The sequence below is a fragment of the Argentina silus genome (genome assembly GCF_951799395.1).
Source record: "Argentina silus genome assembly, chromosome: 9".
NCBI lineage: Eukaryota > Metazoa > Chordata > Actinopteri > Argentiniformes > Argentinidae > Argentina > Argentina silus.
In genome coordinates, this window is record NC_139663.1 from 5,789,298 (window position 1) to 5,806,510 (window position 17,213).

General features: G+C 44.0%; 1 protein-coding gene across 1 annotated transcript in view; it reads left to right on the top strand.

Annotated features, from left to right (window-relative positions):
• The first annotated feature begins 1,581 nt into the window (after nucleotides 1-1,581).
• Nucleotides 1,582-17,213, top strand: part of arhgap44a (Rho GTPase activating protein 44a) — a 31,009-nt gene continuing 15,377 nt past the window's right edge. The window contains exons 1-6 of the mRNA XM_083676202.1: nucleotides 1,582-1,636; nucleotides 15,446-15,485; nucleotides 16,028-16,132; nucleotides 16,307-16,383; nucleotides 16,589-16,700; nucleotides 16,981-17,057. Coding sequence (XP_083532328.1) covers nucleotides 1,584-1,636; nucleotides 15,446-15,485; nucleotides 16,028-16,132; nucleotides 16,307-16,383; nucleotides 16,589-16,700; nucleotides 16,981-17,057 — 464 coding nt within the window. The 5' untranslated portion in view covers nucleotides 1,582-1,583. The remainder of the gene's footprint in view (nucleotides 1,637-15,445; nucleotides 15,486-16,027; nucleotides 16,133-16,306; nucleotides 16,384-16,588; nucleotides 16,701-16,980; nucleotides 17,058-17,213) is intronic.

Below are 17,213 nucleotides of genomic sequence, written 5' to 3' on the forward strand. Positions count from 1 at the left end.
CTCATTTCAGTTCAGAAATAAAGTGTTGAAAATAGCACAATTCCCTTCATCTAGTGGTGAAAATGGAATGAATTCACTCGGGGAACCTTGGTAGGTTCAGAGGCAATGCCTTTGAATGCTGAAATTAAACAAAAAGTTAATTCCTGTGTGTGTGTGTGTGTGTGTGTGTGTGTGTGTGTGTGTGTGTGTGTGTGTGTGTGTGTGTGTGTGTGTGTGTGTGTGTGTCATTTCCACCACTGCTTATAACTGAGTTGCCAATGGTACTAACCATTAGATAATTAGTCAAACATGAAAGGTACCATAACCTTTGCATTATGCCTTACATTTTTAACTGACTCCTTGTGGTCTAGAGACAGTGAACTAACAGAAGATACAAAGTTATGTTTGAGTAAATTGTTGTTGCTAAAGTTGCCAGCAAGCTCAGAGATGACACCAAGACGATTCATATCACAAGACGTTTGGTGGTCTTTGAGGCAAGCCTGCCCCCTACTGGAGAATTAACTGAAATGGCACACATGGCTGATACACCACCACACTGAAAGGTCTCTCAACCTGCCTTGATCATTGAAAGCAGTGACATAAGTGATACTGAAGCTTATTCAAATAAGATTGGATGGTAGCACCTAACATTGAAGGAAAATTAGAAGGAGTATAATGATTGATTTGAGTAGTTATTGGATACTGAAAATATTCTTGATTTGACTATCACTGTCCAGAGAATTCATAAGATATATTCTTTTGAACATTTTCAAGATGAGAAAAGATCTTTACAATTCCACAGCTACCACACTGAGGTGAGCAAATGGCCATGATGATAGTTGTGTTGACACAAAGGAACCACAGGATGGTAGTGTTAGTAAGGCAGAAAAATGCCATCATGCAGTTGCTTGTCATACTTAAAATCAAACTTGGGGAGATGCCAATAATACATTTCCAAATACTTTTGATTACTTTATATTTGATATTATTTCTGATCATTAGTTATGTATACATTCAATTGGAACACACCTAATAGTGTGACGTTATCACCTGTGTAGTGTGTTATCTATAAACTTGTTAAAACATTTCACAAATGGATTACCTTTTTTTCTTTTAAATGTAAGGGAAAAAATGACCTATGCAGAGTTTATTTAACTTTTGTTGAGTAAATAATGACACTTGGTATTTGATCATGCAAGATTCTGCGTGTGTGTGTGTGTGTGTGTGTGTGTGTGTGTGTGTGTGTGTGTGTGTGTGTGTGTGTGTGTGTGTGTGTGTGTGTGTGTGTGTGTGTGATGTAGACCGATTTACTCCTACACTTCCCACACTGCATTGCTGCGGAGCAGCTACTTGTCATTATGCTGTCACTCTGCCCATAGCGGCGAATTGGTCCAGCATCTCTGCACAGGGTGTAGGGCGAATGTAGATGGAAAATGCAGTGAAAACATGTATTTCGGAACATTTACAAGGTGCTACCTATTGCAAGGAGGAAAGAAACATGTGAGAGTGTGGATTTTCTCTTATGCTGCTCCGGAGTACGGGCCGTTATTTTGAGAGAAATGCGGACTCTTTTTTGCTGTAGGTGTTAACGCAGAAAATACAAGATGAAGAAGCAATTCAATCGAATGCGACAGCTCGCCAACCAAACGGTGGGCAGGTAAGCTAAATCGCGTGCTTCATCTCCGTGATATGCAAGTGAGAGTGAGAGTTTGGATGAGGAATTGACTAAATCCGCTTGAGCACCGTCCCACTCCTGAAACAAGCAAATAGACTATAATAGCCTATTCATAATTGTATAGTTATTATTACAGATTCAACGCAACGAATGGATATAACCTATTCAAGTGGATGATGTTGCGGAACAATACATTCATTTTGTATAGCCTTTAGGTCTCCTTTGCGTAATACCCATTGGAATACCGCAGAGGCAGCAGGCGCAATGCTCTTTTACTGTACTGGTAACAGCCCACTGGAATATGGAAAAAAAATGTACCTCAGCATCACATGGGTTAATGGTGGGGGGATATGGCTATGCCTCAATAAATATGCGTTAATACTTGCGTTTTGGATCAGTGGGCAAAATAATGCATATCACCAACCTTCTCAATGCTGCACATACAGCTGATGCAGACGGATGCGGTCTATGCGACGGGAGGTGAAAATTGAAAAGGCGCAATGTTTTCATTACGCAGTAATTTCAGCTGTAGTCAGAAGAGAGAATTCATGCAGGTGCAATCACATCTCTATATATCGGGAAAGGTCGTTTGCTGCATTTGGCAAATTCGATTTTATGATTGGGTCATGTCAACATGCATATACATTAGGCTACTCCCACATAGGCTGTAGCTCTTGCATCCTTGCGTCCATCGGAGTATTCCATACATTCTATCACACTTGTGTTTCATTGTAATATGTGTTTTCACCTATGTAAAGCTTTTAGTTTGGGAAATAGGATTGGCTATTCATTTGATTGAATAACAGATCCCTAACTCAACCAAACAGATGGGGAATAATTTAAGGTAAACCCATGTTATTTATCACAGGTAGCCTGTAATTAAAACCTATTACAATGACTCTCACATCGTTGTGCTGTGCTTGTGTTAGGGTGGCTTTGACACCTTCTAGAACATGAATATGTTGTATGTGACCTTTAGTACATTGTTGGTGTGTGTTTATCACTCCCCCCGCCCTATCTCGCCCTGTTTTTTTTTGTTCACCTCACGGGGAGAGCAGCTTGTCATGCAGAAGGCATCGCGTAGGGCCAGAAGGTGCTCTCTGCTCCATGCTGCTCCTTACTGGGATATAATGACACAGTATTGTGGGTCATCAGTCCCAGTGCAGTGTGCTTGCACCGAGGGGGGTACATCTCATACGCTGGGGGGTTTTCAACCTCTGCTGCTGTTGCTGTTAGTGCAGTATCTGAAATTTGTCAATCACCTACCACTAGCTCTTCTACCATTGCTTTTTCTGATGGTATGGTTTGTGTGTGTGTGTGTGTGGGTGGGTGGGTGTGGTGGTGTGTGGGTGTGTCTATGGGTGTGGGTGCATAAGAGGGGTGTATCTGTGGGTGTGGGTGCGTGCATGTTTGCATGTAGCCCACATAGCACATATCTGTTGTGACTTAGTGTTCCTGTGTGTGGGTGTGGGTGTGGGTGTGGGTGTGGGTGTGGGTGTGGGTGTGGGTGTGGGTGTGGGTGTGCGCATGCCTGTGTGTATACTACTATAGTATTCGGCTCGCACAGTCTGCTGTTCTCCAGGAGCAGTCTGTAGCACGGTCATAACGAGCAACAACATGTTTCCTAAACAGCCCAGTGTCCTCCCCGGTAATTAATCATATCTACAGTACAGGGCCAGGGAGTACAGACTACCCTGGGACCCCCTGCCTGTGAGGGACTGTCAGGATTAAAGGTGACAGTATCTCAGGGTGCATTTTTTCCACACCCACACAGCACCGGGGCTGCTCCAGAGTCCCTTGTCGGAACTCAGGGACAGAAGTGGGAGAGGGGAGACAGGACAGGTTTGACGCTGTGTTCTGGGCGGGCGACCTTGGGGAGTGTTGATCCTTGGTATTGTCGTATCGAGGGCGATAGAGAGGAGGTCAAAGTGCTGCTATAGGCCCTGCTGCTCTACAGTATATACATTGAATGTTTCATTGACATTGTGATAAAGATTATTTAGTAGGTAGGTCTCTTGCTTATTTTAAGCCCATGCCAGGTAGCACTTACCATGTAGCCACAAGTCACATGTAATAACATTGTAATAACATTGTTTGAACTCCTATTGCCACTCAGGAGATGTAGTGCATCTCAGTTGATGGCCCACAAGCATTATTTTGGGGCCATTCTGGGATAGCTCAACTGTGTGGCTAATTTTCCTTCACACATTACTGCAATTACATCGCAGTGGATTACAGAGGAGCTCACATACTTCCTGGCTCCACTTTCAAATTCCTTGCAAATTTCGCCATCGGCATTGTATCGTATGTAGTATGTATGTAATGGTGATTTATACAATTTGAAAGCATGAACCCACCCATTCAACAACCTCCCAGATGAATCGCTAATTTAATCGCTGATTCTTATTCTTGAAGACTGACCGTTGTGACTTTTAAATGCTAAAGTTACGAGAGCATGTTCGAAATGTTGCTGTTTTGTAGCACATTTTGAAGATACTGGCTAGAAAAACTATCTGGGAAATTCCTGTAAGCATTCATTGAACACTGAATTTATATTAATTACTTGAAAAAATCCAGATGGAGAAAATTAATGTGGAACGTTTGTGTGGATCCAGAAGTGACAACACCTCGGTACTACAGTACCAATGCTAAGTAAAATATAAAAAGGGCAATCATCAAGATGATTTTCAGCCAACCAGTTTTTCCAATTTCTTGCTGGTCTTGTTTTTATGTTAATTGTAAATAATGGTAGTTAGACTTTTGTATTTTAGTTTTTGTTGACATTTTCCATTTAGTTTTGTTACCTTCTTATGATTAACCAAAACCATAGCAATTACACTGCTAATCTTAGCCCATTGTGTGTGTGTGTGTGTGTGTGTGTGTGTGTGTGTGTGTGTGTGTGTGTGTGCGTGCGTGCGTGCGTGCGTGCGTGCGTGCGTGCGTGTCTGTGTGTCTGCGCGTGCGTGTGTGTGTGTGTGTGTTTGTGTGTGCGTGCATGCACATGTGTGTGTACAGTATCTAAAGGTCACTGTTATCTCCTTTTTGCTGTGATCTCACTATGTATCTACCGTATAGACCCTCTTCCCCATTCATATTTTCATGGGGGTTTTTTGGACACTTGACCAGAAAGGGTGGTGATATCTCTTCAGGAGAGGATGCCTGTGTACCACCCAGAGAATAAAGGACATGTTCTGCTACAGGCTTGTGTGTTGGTCCCAGTGAGACTGCAGCAACAGCAGAGGACGACAGGCAAATCTGTGCGTGTTGATTAATGGGCCACCTTAACGAAGGCATTCACACAATACAGACTCCTGACACTTTACAGCTGAATCTCTCATTCAATTCACAGAACAGTTGACTCACTAGATGTTGTTGTATGTATGCCCCAGAGAACAACGTCATTTAAATGCATGTCGTACTGTGATTATTGGATAGACTTACAGCTGGGTGGGTGTGTTAAGATGTGTGTCAACGTTTCTTGTTCATTGTAATTCAGCTGCCTTGAGTTCTGTCTAATGCGTTGTCATTGTGGTTCTTATGGATTATTGTCAAAGACTAAAATAACCTCCTCCGCACTTGACAAATTGCCTGAGGTACAGTACTTTAAACTGCAATCACGGCAGTGTCATCTTAGACCCCTTCTCCTGGTGGTGTGTGCTGTACTCCACCCATGGAGGTTGGGGCTTATAGTATGCCTCTGTGTGAGCTTATCCTGGACCTTTGACATTGCACTCATTCTGTCCTCTGTTCACTAACCCACTCTTGCACCAATGAATAGCTAGTCTAGGAGAGGTTTCCAGATTTGCTGTCTACAGTCAGGTCAGTCCTTAGAGGGGAGGTTCATCTGTTCATTTGTTTCAGCTGTTGACTTTCCTGACCCCTAGCTCTTCCAGCCCCTGGGGAATGACTAGCCCTACCCATTTCTATGCCATTGGTTACAATGCTATCTTTGAAAATGAAGCGACACCTTCTTCATAGTGAGTGGTTGGCGATGATTATGGACGTTTCATTTCCTATCTCTGCCATGTCGGGTCATCCCTCTGTGATGGCGTACCAGTCTCTATTGGGAAGGGGAGTAAAGTGAAGGTCCTTGCTCAGTGGGGGTGGGCATGTCAGGTGTGCTGTGTCAGCATTTCTCTGGATCACCAAAGCAGGCGGGTGGGCTCCAGGACATGTGACCAGGCACTGGACGTATGCAGTCTCTGCAGTATCTCTCCATAGGAGGAGGGTGTAGCCATGCATATTCTGTAGATGAAGAGAAACAAGCCGTAGGTCTACTGTGAGAGGCACCTAGGCTTTGCAGCTTAGTCAGTGGTTGTATCCTGGCAAACGCTTTTTAAAGCTATCTTGTAAGCAAAAGAGGTCTAGTATTAGCATGTACTGCAGTTGATGATTTATCTTTTAAGTGTTCCCACGCTCATTTAGATTATTAAGATTCCAAACAGATATACAGCGGAGATGCCATGGGAAAAAGATTAATTTTGTTCAGTCTTGCTCTCCCATCACTCTTGACCCATTTCTCAATTCCCCATCTCTCTGCCTTAACTGGGTCTAGGACAATCTTTTAAAAGATGGCATGATACTGCAGAAGCCCACACAAATAAGCCATTCTTCTGCAGTATTTAGCAACGGTTGACCTCAAAGTACAGTACGTACGTGGAGTACCTTATGATTGTAAATAGAGCTATTTTGGTGTCATTAAGGTGAGCCTTTCTACAAATTGTTCATTTTCAAACATCACATAATTCCTTCCATACAGGAAATTGGCATCAACGCCATTATCTTCAGCATCTTCATGCACACTCATCAAGGGCGCAACCATCCCCCTCTCTCACACACACATACACACATGCACACACACACACACACACACACACACACACACACACACACACACACACACACACACACACACACACACACACCACACACATGCACACACACACATACTACACTGCACCAATCATCAGCAGTTTACTCACAAATAATAGTAGTGATTGTGTTGTAATAGATGTCTTTCAAGCTCCTCAAGGCCAGCTACCTCTTTCAGCACTCATGCAATTATGAGAGAATAGCAGCCATTTGCAGGCTGACAGAGGAGTAGTGGACCTATCTCTCTTTCTCTTGTTCTCGCTCTGACGCACTCTCAGGGTGGAATGTGTTACAGCTGAGCTGGCATGCTGGCCTCTCATGACGTCTCGCTGACCACAGACAAGCATCCACAGGGACAAATTCAACACAGATTGACTGGGATTGCAGAGTAGGTGAAGTAGGAAGAGAGGGGCAAGGAACTGTTTTTGCTGGAACTGTGCTTGTGTGAAGTGTATATTGTGTGCTATGTCACTAAGTGTGTGCTGTGTGGGTGTATGCCCACTCAGGTTGCAAAGGATGGGAATATTCCCTTAACCCTCTAAACATTCCTGTATAATGTGCAGGGTGTTACTTTTTCAAGGCGCTGTAAAAGTGATCTTTTTAAAAAATAATAATAATAATAATAATTAAAAAAAAAAAACATTCCTGTTTTTAGGGAAGAGATGGTTTTCGGATGAAGTTTGATTGATTTTAGCCAACAGACACATACAAATCCAATGTATTTCTCCAGCAAATATGCAACCATGAGGCTAATCACCTGATATCACTTGATATTTATCACTTGATACTTCAGTAAATTAACACTTTGAAGAGATTATCATGATGTCTAGTATTGGCATTTGTCCACCTGCTACAATAATGCTGTCTTTAAATCGATAGTTTTACACACAAATTCTGTAAATATGGTTTTAAACACTATGTTGAAATACAGGGGATAAACAATATGCTTCAAAACCAATGACTTCTCCAATATCTGTCTTTGGGGTGTTACAGTATGGCTACTTTAGCTAGTTAGCCAGCTTTAACTGCATATTTCTCTGAAACAAAATGTTCTACCCACATGTTACTCAAAGACAAGATGGGCACACAGATATGGAATATTGAAAATACATTTTACCTTTTTCAAAGTACTATTCTATGAACAAAGTTGCCATAGATTTCCAAAATTACCAGTAAACTACCATGGTTTCAGAAAAGTTTCAGAAAAGTACAGGAATTTTGCAACCCTAATGCCCACGCATGCACTTTGAGTTTGTGTTATCCTCAACTGCCAATATCCTGCTGATGAAGATGCCTCTGACTTTGATAGGGTTAGGGTAAGGGTGGATGGGGCAACCTTTTCAAAATGTCACCAGTTACTTTTGTATTCAGTCTTGAAAAGTGATTAGATTTTGAAGATGTAGATTTCTCTTCCATTTTTCAATATAATACATGTTTCTTTTATCATGGAATGATACTATTTATATGAATATGTCCCCCAGCATATGCATTTGTGCCCTGTAATATAATAGGGCCTCAGCAGTACAGGCATTTTGGGAGGTCTTTGTGTTGTACTTCATGAATACTCCATATGACACCAGACAGGTGACTTACATGTGGGGGAACCAAAGGGGTTGAGACGCACTGTTGCATGGTGTTCTAGCTGACTGTTCCAGTGTCCTGGTTCTCCACTCCTTTGCTCCCTGGACCTCTCCCTAGTGATGGCAGGCTAGAACAGTTACAGCGTCATGGAGATCTCTGTGAGACTGTCCTTCATATCCAATATGTCTATTTCCATTTCTGTCTTGCTTGTTATAGTACATCACATTGTTTAGGCCAGAAGGACAAACAAACAAACACACAGACACACATACACACACACACACACACACACACACACACACACACACACACACACACACACACACACACACACTCTACAGTACTTGGTACATCAACTTGGTATCTTATGCAACATTTCTCCCAGATGTATTTATTGCTTTATAGAACATGTGAAGGCTTTGCATGTTTGACAGTGTTAACCATCCACAGATGTTGCAGATTGGTATTGACGATAGCCCTCCCATAACCCCAGAAACGGCTCTCTAGAGATCACTAGCGAGTCAGGGTTGGTTATAAAGAGGCTTTGTGAAGGAATGCCCTTTTGGGACATCAAAGGAGGAGGGATGATGTAATGGCACACATGATGACTGTCGGTTCCCCTTCTTTGTCACTGATTTCTTCAACAGAAAAGCCAATTTCGGAGCCCCTGCTGCATTACCACTGAGAACTCAGTGCCAGTCTACATTGAGGGAAGTGTACAAAGGGAAGTGCCAGGGGATGAGAGCAGAGATGACCATGCAGGGTGGATGAGGGTGTGGCTGCATGGTCTCATTTGACACACCTTTTTTTCCTCCTACGCGTTCAAATTGACCGGCTGTGTATGAAACTGCGTTTGACCACCACCATTAGCGACCACAGCGCAGTATGCCACCAGTGTTGCTAAGGAGGTCACTCTGTGCTGTTGCACATGATCTCAGCTCCAGCAGGATGTGACCTCAGGGCCTGACCGAGCTGTGTATAACGAATCAGTCCTCATACAAGCCGCAAGCTCTGAGACATGGCTAAAACTACACAAGTCTCTCAGATGTCTCTCATAGAACTATATGCAACTATGCAATAATTAGTACATTATATAGTACACAATGAGAAATTTGACAGATGATAACCAAGCAGTTTTGTACAGTTCAAACATGTGGTGTTGTGTTGATGTCAATGCACGCGTTTTCCAAAGGCGACTTCCAATTGGGGCGACTCCCTCACGACATGTCCACTTCCTTCCATTGAGGAATGACAAATGGGCCTCAAAACAGGAAGTACTCTCCTCCACTTTGTCACATGTTCCTGTTGTGTTTAGTCATCTCCCCGTACTCTACTGCAACTCTAGTTCTTGTCATGTAAAGGTTTGTTTTCACTGTTTCATTTGTACGGAGAAAACAGCATCCTCTGATCTCTTTTACTTACAGCACATGTACTGAAGGGACATAGGAATCCTTCTTTCAGTTGCCTAGTAACAGTGGTGGGTGTTTTTAGCATTCATGTCCTGCTCATTTCCTTCTGCCTGCCCACATGTCGTTAAAAATCAAGAGTTATTGGAAGAGGTGTGAAGAGAAGACTTGAAAATCTGTCTCAGTGTGAATGTTGCTTTTATGTTACATGGCATGGATGCACAATATGATGACACACATTAATATTGTTTGAGTTTTCTGTCTTTCATAAAGGGATTTCACACAGGGTGTGCACACAGATGCACAGGTAAAGTAAGTATTACGTACTCAAGTCAGAGCAAAGAATGCTGTGTCTGGACATGATCCATAAAGTTATTAGAGATAACTCACTGCTTGTCTTTCCAACACAGTGTTATTGGGTTAGTGATGCTGCAAGTTCTCTCTGGACGTCTGTGTGTGCGTGTGTGTGGGGGTGTGTGTGGGTGGGTGTGGGTGTGCGGGCACATGTACTGTATATCTGTGTGTGTGTGGGTGCTTGAATATCAGTGTGTGTGTGTGTGGGTGTGTGTGTGTGTGCCTCTTAGTTATTCTTGCATACTTAACAAAGCTGTGACCTAGTTTACTGGACAACTACAGTAAGTGGGTTTTTCTGTTTTAGTAACCTCGTATTGCTCTACGAGGCTACCCCCCTAGTCTTGTCTTTGGGGAACAACCATTTTGGTTTCTTGATGTGTTTTCATGGCAGAATTCTGAGGTAAAATGTGCTTTTTTGAGAATACTCAAAAAGCATCTCGAGCATGAAAATGTCTGTGTGTGTGTGTGTGTGTGTGTGTGACTGTGGGTCTCACGCCAGTGCTCTAGGCCCCTCACTGTCCCTCCGCGGCTCAGAGCCACCGTTCTGCTCCACTACCTTCCCCAATCAGTTCAGGATTTAGCAGCCTAGCGCTCCCAGGCTAGCAGTGTGGGCGGACCGGGTGGGAAGTCAGCTATCTCTGCTACAGCATCTCTGTGTTAGACAGACTTCAGAGTTAGCTTAGCGAAGAGTAGACCTGTTGGAGAAAGCAGAAACGTCTCATCAGACTGTTGGCTTTGCACCAATCCAATATGCTCATGACTCTGGAAGCCTATTTAATTCAGATTTGATTATATGCAACATGTATTATTCATGCTTTCATAACCCGGTATGCACTATGCTAGAGGGTAGAGCACCAGGCTGTCCAAGCATTAGCATGTGTGTTATTGAAACATGTATTATATAAGACATATTACCATATGGAATATTCACTTGGCATGGCTTGGTATTGTGGTATAGTCACTCTATGGAGTGATAAAAACTTGCTAGTGTGTCTGGGTTGCATTTTGTGGGGGACTCCCTCTGTACCCTACAGTATACTCTTCTATTATTTCCCATACCACCACTTCCTTCAAGCCTTCAACTGAATCAACTCAGATTCCTTATCAGCATTTCGCTGTCGTTATGAACCAGCAGAGGCTTAGAGGGAGCTGTTCCAGCTCAGGGACCCGTCTGTGTAAATATTGTCTCAACTAATTCTGCCATTTATAAAGCCTCTGTGTCTATGTGTTTGTATTGCACTGTGTTGTACTGCTGCTCGACTCAACTCTCTGAGGTAAAATGAAAGAGCAAAAATTCACCTCTAACACTTGCTTAAAAATCAATCCGTATATGTCAGAAGGGTCTACATTTTAGAAGTTTCTGGAACAATGACTCATTTCTCATTATTTTCAGCATCTCCAGTGGTCGTCTATATGTATTCATAGCTTCAGTAGTGTTATTATTGTCAGTATTGAGTCATCAGCATCCCCAGGTAGAGGAATGCCTGTGAAGTGACAGATGGCTGGCATAGACTTGGCACACTCATGTGCCCTCTACCTCAACACACCGCCCACACGACTGCAAACACAAACCCCCATGTTTACGCTATTCTCAGGACTCTATCTCCACACACACACACACACACTTTTGTTGCTATCAATCTCAATCCTCACCTACAGAATACAACCTCTCCCAGGGTTAACATCACAATCTATAGGCTGAAGGAGCTCCATTGTTTCCTGTTTTCCAGCCATGCTTTGCTATGTTGTTTCAGCACTTGCCGTGATAGGCTGATTAAGTGCGATGCTGATATATCCTGAGAGGAAATTCCGCTGTCTGAAAACAAACAAGCTCAAAGAGCTGGATGTCTGACTGTCTTTGACTCGATCTCAACAGATTGGCCTCCTTCCCTTTGATCCCAGGCTGGAATGACCCTGTGTGGCGGTCACTGGGAAGGGCTAGCTTTCCATGGTCTTGTTCTCCATTCCCCTGTGTAAATGCCCTCATTACTGTGGCTAACATAGCTAACAATTCTCCTCTAGCTTTACTCTGGATTTTGTCCCTTGTTTAACCCAGCTCTTCTACAGAGCCTTGAGGACACACACACACACACACACACACACACACACACACACACACACACACACACTGTCTGACATATGCAGCTGTCATTACGACTCATCTGGCTCATCAGACGCCTTGACACAGGCCAAAGCGGCTGACGGCCTGTCCATCTCTGACTGTTTTCGTTGTGAAACGCAGACAGACAAACAGACCGACAGACAGACAGACCGACAGACAGCAGCTCCCAGCTCTACTGTCTCTGCCTCTGCTGCCTCTGTCTACCACTGCTGCTGCTGCTGCTGCTGCTGCTGTCCCATCTGTGCTGCTGTAGTCAGCCGGCATGGCCCCCCTATGGGCAGCTCCAGTACTATCACAGAGGGTTGGATGATGACGGCCTCACAGCTGCTCTGCGGACCTTCAGGTTACACGCAAAGCATGTAATGCCGTTATCGTCCGGGCCTGCAGAGGCTGTCACATTGTGTACAAGGAAGAAAGAATCAAGTCTATGTGAGTCGGGTTCAATGAAAAGGCCTTTTATAAGGGGAGTGAGAGTCAGGGAGAACGGGGTTTCGATTTTTAGAGACAGCGATTCAGAGGTCTGTTGATTTCTTCTTCGTGTACCAGTGGAAGTAGGGCTGGGATTTTGGGACAGCGGCAAAGTTATTTTTGTCTCTCGATGCCACTTCGCAAGCGACAATCACACTTCCGACGTCACACCAGAAACAATCTTAGCCTCGTTCGCTCGCTCTCCCTCTCTCTTTCCGTCTCACACCCGCTCTTTCTTTTCCTCCTCAGCACAGCTTCAGCTCACAGAGCACGTTTCTGACAGGCTGGTTCTGATTAGAGTCATTGGTACAGTTCATGGAATGACCCAGTTCTCATGGTTCTCTGGTCACATATTGGCCCTGGAATTGCCATACTAATCACAAACATCGTTAAAGCTCATTTCTTCATCCGCCATGTATGCAATCTGCATGAAAACGTCATGCAAACAGTAATTGGTTGCTCATTAACGGTCTGTTTCTTGCCAGTGTTCTTTTTTTGTAGAGAGTATCTTCACAGCAACACCATAGAGTATACACTGTAGGCAGGGCTCCTCAGGGGACTTGGGGGGGCTAGTTTAATGTTTGTGTGGTGAACCAATTGTTTTGGACAGGATATCAAACCATGGTAGAGTCATTGATTCCCTAGACTTAATTTATAGTAGGAATACTGACCAGGGGCTATGGATTGGATAACATTCTTGACCTTTTGTTTTCCATGTATTTCTGGCCTACTTGTTAGATAGTAGAACAGAATAGAGCAGCCTAAATAATGCTCCTCGTAAACCCATTCTGTTTTTCACCGGAGAGATCACGTTTCTTATTACGTTCTTCAATAAATTATACATAATGGCTACTATGCTGATTGGGCCGCTGCTGGCACGAGTCTCGTTGGGCCACAATACCAGGAAGTAGCTGTGCAGACAGGGAGGGGAAGCGGGGCGGTGTCTGTGTGTCTGGTGCTGGGGGGGGTTTACAGGCCCAGTTTAAGGGCCCAGGCCACAGGTCAGACTGTAGCCGTTTCTGCCGTGTCAGCCACTAACCCACTCGCACAGGAAGTGCCCTACTTACCCTTCCCTCTGATTGGACAGTCTCATCAGACCTTGGAATGTCGAGGCAGATTGTGGCATGTGCTTATAACAATAGAACTGAATGGAGGGAGGTTTTCATTCAGCCTTTTTAACGGGACTTCGTTAGACACTCACATGTCGGCATCATAACTGAACCATCCATCAACAGAACATATGTCTGGCTGTGCCTTCACCACTTACAGTATGCAACAAATGAGCCTGTTATCATAAGATGAATTTAAATGTTTCTCTCTGTACATAATTATGTGACCACAAGATGAGCCTGCTGGTTCTAGAGCAGTAACAGTGTACTCACTCTGGCTGCCCGCTCCAATCCTACATACAGTACATCTGGTAAAATGGCTATTTTAGTTACTTTATCAGATGGCCACATTTCTGGTACCCAGCGGTACGTGTGCTGTTATTAGTTGATGGCCCATTCAGTATTCTGGCTCAGTGGTTTTATCTGCTCTGTGATTGGTGACTGCTCTCGCCTTATCATCCAGTTAGAGGCTCAGGCTTGGCCCCAGCCCTCATCCGGCTGGACGCACAGCAGGGGGAAGCGATGATTGGCTCCCTGTGAGAGTTAGGTCATTTACATCACTAGACGATGTTTACTGCGCGCCTATTTGTTTATCTTTTGTCATTGGATTTGGTCGTGTATCAGGGCATTCCAGCTTGAAGCATCTGCTGCTGGCAGCTTGCAAATTAATTAATTATTTTGTTTATTTATTGACTTGAAACACGAGGCCGAGTCATGGCCTGAGGACAGAGAACAGTCCCCACAAATAAACTCATGTGCGCGTGTGCATACACACACCCACACCCACACACACACACACACACACACACACACACACGCTGTACAAAAAAACAATTTTACAAATGTCTCATGAACTGGACTCTGTTCATGAGACATCTGGATTTTTTAAAGATGTTTCAGTCTTTCTTTATCATGCCACTGTACTCATGCCATGTCAGTAGACCAATGCCAGCCAGATAGTGGATAGGTTTGGGAGAGACCTGATTCATCAGTGTGGTTACATTTGCCCTGTCCATGATATTTTGATAAGAACCTTCCAATTTGATAATAATACAGTACAGAAATGATTCGAATTAAGCCATCAGTTTAATTCAAAACAGCTGGCCTATTCAGCTGTATGGAATAGCTCAGCTGTTCGGCAGCATTGTCAAAGTGACTGATCTGAGACACACATGAGCCCCTGAGAAACCCTTATAGCTACAGCACCAATCATATAAAGCCATGTCAAGTAAGCTCTCCGTGCCAATAATGGACGACTCAAATCTAATCTTTCATATGATTCAACTACGTGACTCCATTATTCTTGTAAGAGCTTCCTCCCTGGGGTCTCTTAAAGGGAGCAGCCCTAAATGCCACCACCACGGGTCCTAATAAAAACAGTGATGTCATGTATGAATAACAAAACATTGAGGAAACGGAGGTATTAGACCCCCAGGATTCTCTGTTCCACCCCTGTCTTTTGGGACAGGCTTCTTTTGAAACGAAGTCCGAGACGTTGCAAGTCATCTTTGTTTGTCATGACGAGTGTTCATATCTGAAGAACAGGGAAAAGAGGAGAGGGTGGGGAGACATTCTGCTAGTCTTTATCTACCAGGCCTGACAGAAGATATTTGTGTTGAATTTCTGCCAGAAAAACAAGAATGTTTTGTCTTGATCTTATCAGCGTTCCGAAAGGCAAAAAGTACGTAGTTGTCTGGCACAAACATAAGAGCATCAAATATGAACATGTTCTCACATGTGTTAACACACTGTAACTACATGCTGAACCGTGTAATACTAATAACGTGATTCCTTTGTGACTTGTTGAGTGTGTCCTCGTTAAATCATTAAAACCCTCTAACCCTCAAGCCTGACTGGATATTTATGTTTCTAATTCCAGGGCAGAAAAAACAGAGGTGCTAAGCGAAGACCTACTACAGGTGAGCAAGGGGAATCACTGGCAGAGAGCTAAACAGGCTCCTCAGTGAAAGTGTTTGGGCTGTACCTGTCTATCTACATAGGCTGTACCTGTCTATCTACATAGGCTGTACCTGTCGCTGTACCTGTCTATCTACATAGGCTGTGCCTGTCTATCTACATAGGCTGTACCTGTCTATCTACATAGGCTGTACCTGTCTATCTACATAGGCTGTACCTGTCTATCTACATAGGCGTGTGTTTGCATGTGTGTTGTCTGTCTAAGTGCACTTAGTTTATGTCCGTGTGAAGTAGGCCAGGTGTTTCATTAAAGGAGGCACCGGGAGCTGTGAACCTGTTATGGTTAGGATCATCCTCTTTGAGAGGTGTAAATCATATGTGATTAGATGTGTGATGTATGTGATAGCTTGATGTGTGCGTACTGTACATGGTGCGTGCGTGCGTGCGTGCGTGCGTGCGTGCGTGCGTGCGTGCGTGTGTGAGTGTGTTCGTTGTCTAGCCTATCTTTGAGGGTGCTCACGGGTGTCTGTTGATGGGTAACTAGGTGGAGAAGCGTCTGGACCTGGTCAAACAGGTGACCCACAGCACTCACAAGAAGCTGACCGCCTGTCTGCAGGGCCAGCAAGGAGCCGATGTGGACAAAAAATCAGTCAAGTCACCCTCGGTAAGTACCTGTGTGATGTCTATGATATTCAGGTGGTCACAGAGGAATACAGTATGCGGTGCTTTTAAAATGCATGTGATGTGGTATCATAGGAATGTGATGTGATACATGCGATGTGATGGCAAATGCTCTACGTTCATATGTTATCTCTTCTGTCAGAAAAAGCTACCACTTACGACACTGGCACAATGTATGGTAGAGGGGGCTGCAGTGCTCGGGGACGACTCCCTCCTTGGGTGAGTCGCTATATGCAATCACAGACACACACACACACACACACACACACACACACACACACACACACACTCATGGGACTTATTTTCACTTGAATTCTATCATCATTTCTCTCTGTCCTCCTTGACCTTGTCCTTATTCTTGTGCGTTCTCATTGGCTGTCACTGGGCCCAAGTTGACATTGTGATTGGCTGTCCCCCCTCATAGAAAGATGCTGAAGCTGTGTGGGGAGACAGAGGAGAGGCTGGCCCAGGACCTGATCCAGTTTGAGATCGAGATAGAGAGGGATGTGGTGGAGCCTCTCTATGTGCTCGCTGAGGTCAGTTGTGGTTATTATGCTGTTATTACACCATTATTACACAGGACACTGTTATTCACTCGTCTACTCACAGCATTACGTTGATGATCATACATTACAGACATAAACGATTCAATGCCAGATCCCGCTAATGCTTCTCAATTCCATGTCGGGTGGGAGACTATTCCCTCCCTCTCAACTCCCATTTAATTAGCAGATAATTGAGTATAGCCATGTGGGGAATGACATTACAGGAAGAGATTGAATGGATCCCCTGTGTGTTTTTTTTCCCTCCTCAAAGGTGGACATCCCCAACATCCAGAAACAGAGAAAACATTTAGCTAAGCTTGTGTTGGACATGGACTCTGCAAGGACAAGGTGAGGGACGCTCACGTTTAAACCCGAGGACTGTACACGTCTCCTCTCCTCTTGTTTTTCCTTTCCTTTGAGAGGTCTGATCTGAGATGACTGGACCGATGAAAGCATTTAGGAAGGTGGAATTGCTTTCACCTATCCAATCCTTTTACAGATGTA